The sequence below is a fragment of the Lathyrus oleraceus genome, chromosome 1, assembly GCF_024323335.1.
Source record: "Lathyrus oleraceus cultivar Zhongwan6 chromosome 1, CAAS_Psat_ZW6_1.0, whole genome shotgun sequence".
Lineage (NCBI taxonomy): Eukaryota > Viridiplantae > Streptophyta > Magnoliopsida > Fabales > Fabaceae > Lathyrus > Lathyrus oleraceus.
Window position 1 is genome coordinate 263,679,336 of NC_066579.1, and position 11,513 is coordinate 263,690,848.

General features: G+C 42.3%; 2 protein-coding genes across 2 annotated transcripts; both read left to right on the top strand.

Moving 5' to 3' along the window:
• Positions 1–750: 750 nt before the first annotated feature.
• LOC127102497 (uncharacterized) lies at positions 751–6,079 on the top strand. The gene is made up of 2 exons (XM_051039867.1): positions 751–909; positions 5,072–6,079. Exons 1-2 carry the CDS (start codon positions 751–753, stop codon positions 6,077–6,079), a joined length of 1,167 nt encoding a protein of 388 aa, XP_050895824.1.
• Positions 6,080–8,313: 2,234 nt separating this feature from the next.
• Positions 8,314–10,566, top strand: LOC127102504 (uncharacterized). The gene is made up of 2 exons (XM_051039873.1): positions 8,314–9,735; positions 10,210–10,566. Exons 1-2 carry the CDS (start codon positions 8,314–8,316, stop codon positions 10,564–10,566), a joined length of 1,779 nt encoding a protein of 592 aa, XP_050895830.1.
• The last annotated feature ends 947 nt before the right edge of the window (positions 10,567–11,513 follow it).

Consider the following 11,513-nt stretch of genomic DNA (forward strand, 5'->3'; position numbering starts at 1 on the left):
TTGCTTCTGATGGTTAGCTTGTTACAATTTGTGGGACATGGTGCAAAATAAGACGTTGGCTGGTTCGTCTAATTTGACAGTTCAGCCGGTGCATATGTATTTTATAGCATGATACATGTGTGGAACTTCATTGGTGCCGCTGGCTTAACAAGGTTTTGGTCATCTTGCAGCAAGATGTACCCGTCCTATTTCAATTGTGCCCCTGGTCCATAACCGATCACATCAACCGCCTGCATTACCGTCCAAGTCAAACAATTTGCAATCCGGTCATTTAACAGACCTCAAACCAGGCACAAACTTCCAACATGAACCTGCATAATACACACAAAAATAACCATTTTATTACAACCCTGCTTTGTTTCCCAGCACATCACAGCAGTCTTTGTTCCGGTTACAAAAGCCATAGCAGAAATTGAGAAGGACATAACAGGATCCAAAGAACTCACCTTAACCTCTTGAACTAGTTTGGTTTCTCCAAATCCACAACAAAAAACAACAAACTCAGCATATGCCTCTCACGGCAGCACTCGATGTTACTTGTTTTTGATCGGATCCTTCTAACTTTCCATTTCCAAAAGATAAGTCGCGGATGATTCAGCGTGTTACTTGCATCTCTTTAGATGAAGGACCTTCACCCATTGATAGTCGGCATCTAAACAGACCTCAAACCTGCAGCACAAGGGCAATTTCTATTTAGACAAATTATAGAAGTCTACACAAATAAATTCAACGATTAAACACTATTCTTGTATGGACCGTCTCTTTGGAAGAGCTGGTCTTATTGACAAAGCAGAGGAGCACAATATCACCACAAACCTTAATTTTTCACCACCAGGAAAGAAGTCAAAGAGCGAAGGGTTTGCTGGTCTTGATAATTGGGATTTAAGTAATGAAAAAAGTGATAAGCCGGTTAGAAATTCACCTGCAAGAAATCAACGGTCAGCTTTCTTGAATAAGCTATGCATCAAGATGAAGGCGGAAGTTCTTCCAGTGGAAATTAGGGACTCACGCAATTGAAGCAAGTCAAAACTTAGACCAATACTAACCTTGTAAAACAGTTTATTCACTAGCCGGCGCACCGTGAAACCAAAGCCACGTGAAAACCGAAGTTCCTCATGTCTTCGTCGTTTTCACTGCAGTAAAAAAACATGGCATTGGCAACAGTAAAATCTTAGGAAAATATCCCAATTTGGCATCCAGACAAAACAATTGGAGAAAGCGTGGTTCAGATTACCTTTCCAAGGCCAAGCATCAAAGAAGGTAGTCCAATTCTGAGCATCAAAAAGACTTCTGGAAATTTCCCCTTTTGAGCTCCATCGTACCAATTGAAAACCCTAATCTGTGAACATAAATAGTGAGAAGAGAATCAGGAATTGAGGACGAAATTAGAGAGAGGCGGAATTGAAACTTGAAAGCAAATCAAAAAAACCTAATCCTAAAATACAAGAAAACCAGCGTTTGAAAAGGGGAAGGGAAGATTCAAGCATTACCTGAGCTCGCCGTCACCGTCGAAGGTGAGCCTTTTCAACCGCCTTTGCCTCTGTTTGCATGTAGAGTGAAGTTTGAGAGAGAGAGAGAGGGTTGAACGCGTTGGAGAGGGTTGAACGCGAGATTAATTGAGCGATTGAGTGAGATTGGAGATTGAGAGAGCGATGAGGGAGCGATTTCATTGAGAGCTTCGAGAGATTGAGAGAAGAGAGATTGAGAGCGGGTACGCGTTTGGGAGAGAACGAGGACGATGGTTTCCATTTCTTTTTTTCTTTTTTTTTAATTTATTTTTAAACAGAGATAAGCATTGAAACCATAAAAAAATTTATGTTTTTAAACTTCCTAAGTTTTCATTTTTAACTTCCCAAGTTTAATAAATATTCTTTTTCATTTTCAATTCATATGCTTTTGAGAAACCCAACAGCCAGGCGGCTGGGTTTTTTTGTTGGTAAACCAACAGACCTTCATTATTGTTATTTTAGTTCCTTTTTAGTTTTTATTCCGATCTAGTCTGGTTTCTATGGTCTTTAGTGTAGTGGGTTCGATACCCGTATTAAGCATTTTATTTCTTTCAGCATTTTATCTTCTTTTAGCATTTTATTTTATGTTTATGTTTTTATTATACTCATGGTTGATCTGCTTTCTTTTAATTTCATCATTCATTCAAAACCATTTTAAAACTATAAAAATCATATTTTTCTCGATTCAATGTCGAGCCCATTTCCACACCCTTGTAAGTCGATTGCTTTTGAGCATCGCCATCAACCTCACATAGCTTACTCTTAGGCTTTCTTACAATGTGTCGGTTCTCTTGCACTTACACTCATACTTTGCATTATTTGTTGTTTGGGCCCGATTTAATTATTTCATGATTTTGAATCCCCATTTGACAAAATGTACCCCCACTTCCCCGATGTGTAATAATTTTACTGTTTTATTTCTTTATTACTTGACTGTTTAGTTAGCTACTAACACAAGAATAAAATCAACAAATTTCAAAAAAATACAAAAATATGACTCGATCCAACGTCGAGTATTTTCTCAATAAACAAATAAATTCACTTCTCCCTCCTATTCTATTCCATTTCTTTTCAAACTTCATCAAATGCTTGATCCAACGTCAAGCCATTTTTTCTAATCAAAAACTCAAAAAAAAACATTAATTCCTATCTAAACACTTTTCAATAAAGATGGAAGTGGAACGTGGTGTATACCGCGCACTCCTGAGACTAGGATTCGAGATGTATATCTCGCTAATCCTAGCTCTCGCCATCATCTAAATTTATCCACTTTGCTCTCTCAAACACTCATTCAAATTTCTCTTGAACGTCCATCAACACTTGATCTAAGGTCAAGTCATTTTCACAACAAAAACCAAAATACCTAATTCTTACTTAACACTTTCCAAATAAAGGTGGAAATGGAACATGGTGTATACCATGCACTCCTGAGACTAGGATTCGAGATGTATATCTCGCCAATCTTAGCTCTCACCATCGTCTAAAATTGTCAATGCGGTTTCTTCAAACCCTTTCCCAATAAAATTCCAAAATACTTAATTCCTATCTTAACCTCTTTCAATAAAGATGGAAATGGAACATGGTGTATACCATGCACTCCTGAGGCTAGGATTCGAGATGTATATCTCGCTCATCCAAGTTCTCGCCATCACTCGAAATACCTCCAACCAATCAAACTCTTTTCTCGCCGCCGTGCGATTAATCAAAAACCTTTTTCATAAATGAAAGATATATTGTCTTAAGTGATACAAAACAATGTTTCGGCCATGATTGTTGAGTCGAGATAATGACGCTTTTCCGAATGTAGATTTATAAATCCGTTCGATGTGTGGTATGCGTCCACTCCTCATCTGTTTTGGGTAAAACAATGTTTTCGTCGATTAATACAATATAGCTTTCGCTAAAATCGGCCAACAAACAAACATTTTTCTACCCAGAACTACGTAAGCCTTGATTTCTCTTTTGAGATACGTAGGAGCAGGATTCGTAAATCTTGTCAGGCCCACTAATAAAAAACTTAGGTTTAGTCCTTCGTTAAAAATCCAAAAACATTTATTCTTTCCCACCTAATAATTTGAAAAGCCTAACATATTTAACTAACACTAACGCACACAACTGACCTAATGGTTCCCGTTGAGTACAACGGACGTGAGGGGTGCTAATACCTTCCCCTTGCGTAATCGACTCCCGAACCCTGATATTGGTTGTGATGACCATATCTTATCCTTTCTTTTGTCTTGGGTTTTATCGATATTTCCCCTTTCCTTTTTAGGAATAAATAAAGTTCGGTGGCGACTCTGTTCAGTCCATCATTGCGAGCGTGCGATCGTGCTTCGCTTTGAAGTCGTATCCCCATTTTTTTCGAGGTGCGACAGATGGCGACTCTGCTGGGGAATGATAAATTCTAAGCGAGTCAAGCCTAGTTAGGACGTTTGTGTTCCTTTGTTTGTTTAATTTTATGGCTTTTCCCTTATTTATTGCTTTTAATATCTTTATTGTTATATTGATATCTGATGTATATTGGTTCTATTGTGATTGTTGGTACTTGGGTATTTGATTGCAAACCATGTGGGAAAGACTCTACACCCGAGTCTAGAGTGAAAAAACATAAAATAGGATGATGGTTGAGTAGTACGGACTCCCGAGGTGAATACTTCGTAAGAGTCGGTACGAGAACCTCACTTAGAGTAGATCCTTTTGCGAATATTGTCACCCGAGGTGTATACCTCGTAAGCTTCGATGTTTCAAAGGGGTCCATGACTCTAAGGACCTTTTAGAACATTAAACCTTTGGCCAACTAGAAATGATGGTTGCGTAGTATGGATTCCCGAGGTGGATACTTCGTAAGAATCGATACGAGAACCTCGCTCAGAGTAGATTCCCTAGATGGAGTTGATGACCGGAAAGTATTTTCCGTAAGCGTCAAACAGTCTTTTGAATCCATGACTCTGAGTATCCTGTCTAAAACCCAGTCGATGGTTGCGTAATACGGACTCCCGAAGTGAATACTTCATAAGGGTCGGTACGAGAACCTCACCCAGAATAGATTCCCTTGATGGAGTTGACGAACGGAAAGTATTTCCCGTAAGCGTCAAACATTCATGTGAATCAATGACTCTGGGGATCCCTTGTAAACAAAGCCCTAGATCATACCCGGTGAGAACCCCGTTTTGGAAAAGCAATCAAATTTATCCATACCTCCGACCTTTGAACCTATCTAAGGAAAAAAAACAAAAACAAAAACATTGCATCCATTCATTCATTGCATATGCATAAAAAAGGCAAAACTCTTAGTTGTTTCGCATTATTTTAGGAATCCAAGACTTGTTAGCAAGATGAATCCTGAGAGAAGAGGCACTTTTCAGTTCAAATACAAGAACGTGGACCTTACCAGCTTGCAGAAGTTGAGTTCCAAAATAACACCACTCAAACTCAACAGCTTCGTACAAAACTATGGAAGAATTCTGGACATCCTAAATGAGAAGATAGACATGATGACCGCAGTAACTATTGCTCAGTTCTATGATCCACCTCTACGTTGTTTCACGTTTTCTGACTTCCAGTTGGCTCCTACCTTGGAGGAGGTTGAGAGGATCATAGGCCGGAATTTGAAGGACCATAATCCGTTTCCTAAGCTCGATGAAGATATTCCTCCCAAGAGGATAGCTTCAGCTTTGGGTCTGAAAGTTTCTGAAGTCGTGGACAATTGGGATGTGAAAGGACCTTTCAGTGGTTTTTCTAGGAAGTTCTTGGAAGATCAGGCCAACAAGATGGAAAAAGAAGGGGATTGGGAATCCTTCTATGTTGTGTTAGTCGTGTTGATATATGGGATAGTCCTCTTCCCAAATATTGACCATTTCGTGGACCACCTGGCGGTGAGAATTTTCCTCTCTGGTAACCCTGTACCGTTCCTCTTGGCAGATCTCTACTACACTCTCCATGATCGTCATGAGAGGAAGGGAGGAATCGTCTTATGTTGCGCGCAGTTGTTGCATGCCTGGTTTAGATCCCACATGCCCGAAGAAGGTCCTTTTGTCTCAAAGGAACTCAAGCCCTTCCAGAAGTTAGCTTCCCTTACCTCCAGTCATGTTAAGTGGTATATCAGGGATTGGGAAACCGAGAATGTGATTGTCAGCATTGGAGACTTTCCCAATGTGTCGTTGATAGGAACCAAGGGTTGCATCAACTATAACCCCATGTTATCTCTAAGGCAGCATGGGTACCCTATGAATGGCCCTCCAAAAGTTGAAGCTCTAGAGCCTTTCATCTTACATGGTGTTGAAGCGGATCATCCCATGGTGAAAAAGATCAAGAGGTCTTGGCAAGCAGTTATCAGGAAAGGTAAAGAGTTAGGTAAGAGAAATGTCATTGCCCAAGAGCCTTACACTTGTTGGGTTAGAGAGAGGGTTCAGATGATTAAACTCCCTTATCCATTTGATCCTTCTATCTATCCATTGGTTCCGGAGCCAGAGCCCATATTACCTGAAGATGTAGAGAAGCTCAATGCCCGTATCAAGGAGTTGGAATTGAAAAATGCTGATTTGAGAATCAAGTTGGCCGAGTCTCGATAGAGAATGGGAACTTGAAAGACGATCAACAAAAGAAGGACAAAGAGCTTGAAGTCTCCAACAAAAGAGCTAGAGAGTCTGAAGCAATGAGGGAGAAGTTTGGACAAGCGCTCTATAGCACTAAATTGGTGTTCAAATCAAAGGAAGAGGAGTTGGATAGAGCTCTACTCCGGATTCAGAAACTCAACAAGACTTTGGAGCTGACCCTTGAAATGAAAAGGGAAGCACGACTAATTTCCGAGATTCGTACTCGTGAGCTGGAGAATACCATTCAGAAATACAAGGATACTCTGGAACGCGAGAAGCTGAAGACTGAAGAGTCAGAAAGAGTTTGCACACGATTGAAACATCATTTGGATCGAGCCGATGCTAGAATCCGAGCACTTGAAGGTGGGGATCAGGATGCTGCCTATATGGTGTTGCTAGGTGAGTGCAGATATTGGAGAAACCTCTATAGGGACATAGAGGTGACCAAGGCTGAAGACGTGCGCATTATCCAAGATCTCCAAGGGCTTTACACTGAGTGGAAGGGCAAATTTCTGAAGCTGTCCGGATTTGCGAGTTCCATCATGCGAGAGCTACCTGAGAAGCTGCAAGAAGCTGATTGGTGCATGTGTCCAGAGAACACCCCGCATCAAGTCTTTAATTTCATTAAGTTTTGTAAGGAAATGCTAGAAGGGCTGACTACCGACCTTGCTACGGTTCGGAAAGCCCATAAGCCATGAGCATGTTGTTTGTATTTGAACTTGGATATGAGATTAATGAAAAATCGCTTTTGAGATTCATTTTTATTGTGTTTCATTTCCTTATTACTTTAAATATTTGCGAACAAGTATTGTGGTATTTCTGAAATGAATGATTGAAACTAACCAAGAGTTTTGCAAACAAAATGCATCCATACATGCATTCATACATTTTCAAAAAAAAATAGAGTCTCATTCCGCCCTTTCTTCCTCCAGTTTCACGCTGAATTTTCAACACCAGTATAATACTCGCGCCAGAGCAAGACAGAGAATGGCTGAACAAGAACAAGAGAGCGCCCGAGTTAGAGCTGAACTAGACGAAATCAAAGGAGGCATGTCCCAGATGCGAGAGATGCTGCAAGCTTTAACCTTCAGGTTTGAGGTTCCACAAGCGACCGTTATTTCAGAGACCACGGGCCCAGCAGTGGAAGTCCCACCTCAAAGGACGTTACCCTCAACCCTTCCTCCATATGGGCTACCCTATGATTTTGTCCCCCGAGCGGAGGTGGTGCACGAAATGGGGCAATCTGTCCAACAAGTTGTGCCATTACCAGTTTACACCGACGTACGTCCAGTCACCCATACTGTGGTCCCACCAGCCGCCTATGCTAGGCATGTTCCTCATTATGAAGATCAAAACCACATGTATCAGACTGTCGACTCAACTGTTGCTGGTGACGAAGTGAGATTCGAGGATTTCAGGGAGGTAAAGGAGAACATGCAGCTCCTTGAGAAAAAGTTCCGAGATCTAGAAGGAGACCACGTCTTTGGATCTGCTGCCAAAGAAATGTGCCTTGTATCCGGGTTGGTGATTCCAGCAAAATTCAAAACCCCAGACTTCGACAAATACAAGGGGCACACTTGTCCAAAAAGCCATCTCATCATGTATTATCGAAAAATGGCTGCACACGTGGAGGATGACAAGCTGATGATCCACTGCTTTCAAGACAGCTTGAGTGGGGCTCCTTCCAAGTGGTATCTAAGTCTGGATCAGAACAGGATCAGGTGTTTCCAGGACCTGTCAGACACATTCATAAAACATTACAAATATAATATGGATATGGCGCCTGACAGAAGACAGCTGCAGAGCATGTTTCAGCATGATAAGGAGTCCTTTAAAGAATACGCTCAGAGATGGAGGGAGTTGGCTTCTCAAGTTGAGCCACCTCTTGCTGAGAAGGAATTGGCCGAACTGTTCATCGACACTGTCCAACCCCAATTCTACGAGAAGATGGTTGGAAGTGCTTCTCTGGGATTCTCCGAGCTTGTTGCTATAGGAGCTCGCGTGGAATATGGTATAAGGAATGGCAAGCTGGCGGCTGTAGCTGGAACTTCAAATGCTAATCAAAAGAAGTTCTCTGGAGGGTTTCCTAAAAGAAGGAAGGGGAAACAAATGTTGTGACCGTTGGTCAAGGAAGAGCTCCTCCAAGAAGGAGACTACAACAATATCCACCTCAACAATATGTTCAACAGCCAATTCCCTATCAACAACCCATGTATCCTGTCCAGTATGCTCCGCAACCATACGTGGCTGCCGTGACGCCCGCATTCAATCAACAACCTGCTCAGGCTTATCAAGCGCCTCCAGCTTACCGACCAGCTCCAGTTCAACAACGTGCTGCGGCTCCGCCAGCTTATCAACAAGCACCAGCAGCTCCTGTTTATCAACAACCGAGAGCTCAAGCGCCGAGGCAGAATGCTCAGAACCAAAATAGGAGACAAGGGGAGAGGGTGACCTTCAACCCAATCCCAATGTCCTACACTGAGCTTTATCCCTCCTTGTTGCAAAAGGGGTTGGTAGTTCCCAGACCTATGGGACCTCCACCTGATCGTCTTCCTCCATGGTACAACCCTAATGCATACTGTCCTTTTCATGAAAAAGGTGCCCCCGGGCATGACCTAGAAGGTTGTTACGCTCTAAAGCATAGGGTTCGAGAGTTGATTGAGAGCAAGATCTTGTCTTTTAAGGACATGGGACCGAATGTGAAGAACAATCCTCTTCCTCCCCATGGAGATCCTGCAGTAAACGCCATTGAGGATGCCTTTGTTGGTATTACGGTTGATAAGGTGGATGATGTGAAGACTCCTTTGGTGGCATTCCATTCCCGATTGGTGGAAGCTGGCCTGATTAATGTAAATCATGAAAATTGTGAAGAGTGTGCCACACATCCAAAAGGGTGTCAGATGGTGCGAGACAATATTCAAGGCTTGATGGATGAAGGAATGCTTCAAATATCCAGTGTCGTGAAGAACGAAGACGTGTTGGTAATTGAACCTTGTTTCAATTTACCCGAACCAGTGGAAATCCCTTATTATAGCAGAAGGGTGACGCTTGAGAATAGTCATCCGTCGCCTTTTGAAATATGTATGCCCGCACCTTTTCCCTACGAAAGCACCAGGGCTGTGCCTTGGAAATATGAGATCACTGTTGTGGATAAGGTTGTTGAAGGAAGTTCAGACGCTGAGGTGACAGAAGCTGTAAGTGAAGACGTCACAAATATTGCAGGAATGAGCAGAATGACCCGTAGTGGTCGAATCTATACGCCTAAATTCAATGTGACTCCTCAAGGGCCAAACAAGGAATCAACGGTTGCAGCTCCCACTAAAGAACCCGAAGTGGTCCAATCCGAAGATGTTGTTGAACTCTTGAAGTTAATCAAGAGAAGTGACTACAAAGTGGTGGATCAGCTGCATCAAACACCATCTAAAATCTCTATTCTGTCTCTGCTACTGAACTCCCAAGCCCATAGGGAGGCTTTGTTGAAGGTGCTTGCCCAAGCTCATATAACGCAAAGCATAACAGTTGACCAATTTGATGGGGTGGTTGCGAACATCACAACCTGCAATACTTTGAGCTTCAGTGGAGAGGAATTACCTGAGGATGGACAAAATCACAATCGTGCTCTCCATATCTCGGTAAAATGCAAGGATGATGCTTTGGCAAGAGTGTTGGTTGATACCGGATCTTCTCTGAATGTTATGCCAAAGAGAACACTCGCCAAGTTATCTTATCAAGGACCAGCTATGAAGCCTAGTGCCTTGGTAGTGAAAGCTTTTGATGGTTCCAGGAGAACAGTGATTGGAGAGGTTGAATTACCCATATTGATTGGCCCTCATGTATTCCCGATTAATTTCCAAGTCATGGATATTAATCCAGCATATAGCTGCTTGCTGGGACGTCCGTGGATTCATGCTGCAGGGGCAGTCACCTCCACTTTACACCAAAAGATGAAGTTTGTGGTGGACAATCAACTAATCATCATTTCTGGGGAGGAGGACTTTGTGGTTAGTCACCTTTCATCCTTCAGGTATATTGAGGCTGATGAGGATGCTTTGGAAACTTCTTTCCAAGCTCTTGAAATAGCCAATGCCACTTTTGTGGAAATGAAGGACCCTGTTGGGAAAGCTTCTTCATCTTTCGCATCTCTGAAGAGCGCAAGGTCTAGCATCGAAGGAGGAAACCCTGAAGGTTGGGGTCAACTTATTGATATTCGTGAGAAGCATGATCGCTTTGGTCTGGGATATGTGCCTTCCGCTGCGAAAGGAGCCCGAGTCCCTGCAAAGGACAACACCCGAAGCATCCAGGAAGTATTCCTCAGCACAGGATTCATCCATGGAGATCAGGTCAATGCAATTGAAGATAGCACCGCAAATGAAGATGAGCCATGTTTGGTTTACCAGTGTGAGACAGCTTTGAACAACTGGAAGGCGGTTGAGATCCCCGAAATTTTTCCTTTGTCAAAGTAATAATTGTTGTTTTTTTCCTTTCAAATCCTTAGCTCTGCCCAAGGCTAATGGATCATGTTGTATGGGCCCCTTTTTCATTTTCAAATAATCGTTATCAATGAATGAAAGGCATTTTGTTAAATTCTTTTTATTCATTTACTTGGCTTTCTCATAAGAAAATGGCAATCTTTTCAAAAACAAAAAAAATATTTCATTTATGCATTTTCTATTTTTACTTTTCTAAAAGAAATCAATCATTCAAACATGCAGAATAAACGATAACCCCGTTGAATCCAATGACTTTACTACCTCTCATAACTTTGACTCCCCTATCTACCAAGCGGAAGAGGAGGGTGAAGAAGATTGTTACATCCCCGACGAACTGGCAAGGCTGCTCGAGCACGAGTCCAAAGCCCTTAAGCCACATGAAGAACCGGTGGAAACAATCAACCTTGGCACAGAGGAAGAGAAGAAAGAAGTCAAAATCGGCACCACGCTTGAAGCAAGCATCAAAGAGAGATTGGTCAAGCTGCTACAAGAATATGTGGATGTATTTGCGTGGTCATACCAGGATATGCCAGGTCTAGACACCGACATCGTTGAGCACAAGCTCCCGCTTCAGCCAGAATGCCCGCCAGTAAAACAAAAACTCCGAAGAATAAGACCAGATATGGCTCTGAAGATTCGTGAAGAAGTCAAACGACAATTTGACGCTGGTTTTCTCGCAGTGGCGAAGTACCCACAATGGGTAGCTAACATTGTACCTGTGCCTAAAAAGGATGGCAAGGTGAGGATGTGTGTTGACTATAGGGATCTGAACAGAGCTATCCAAAGGACGATTTCCCTCTACCACACATTGATACTCTGGTAGATAACACTGCAAGATTTGCTGTCTTCTCCTTTATGGACGGTTTTTCGGGATACAATCAAATCAAGATGGCTCCAGATGACATGGAGAAGACCACTTT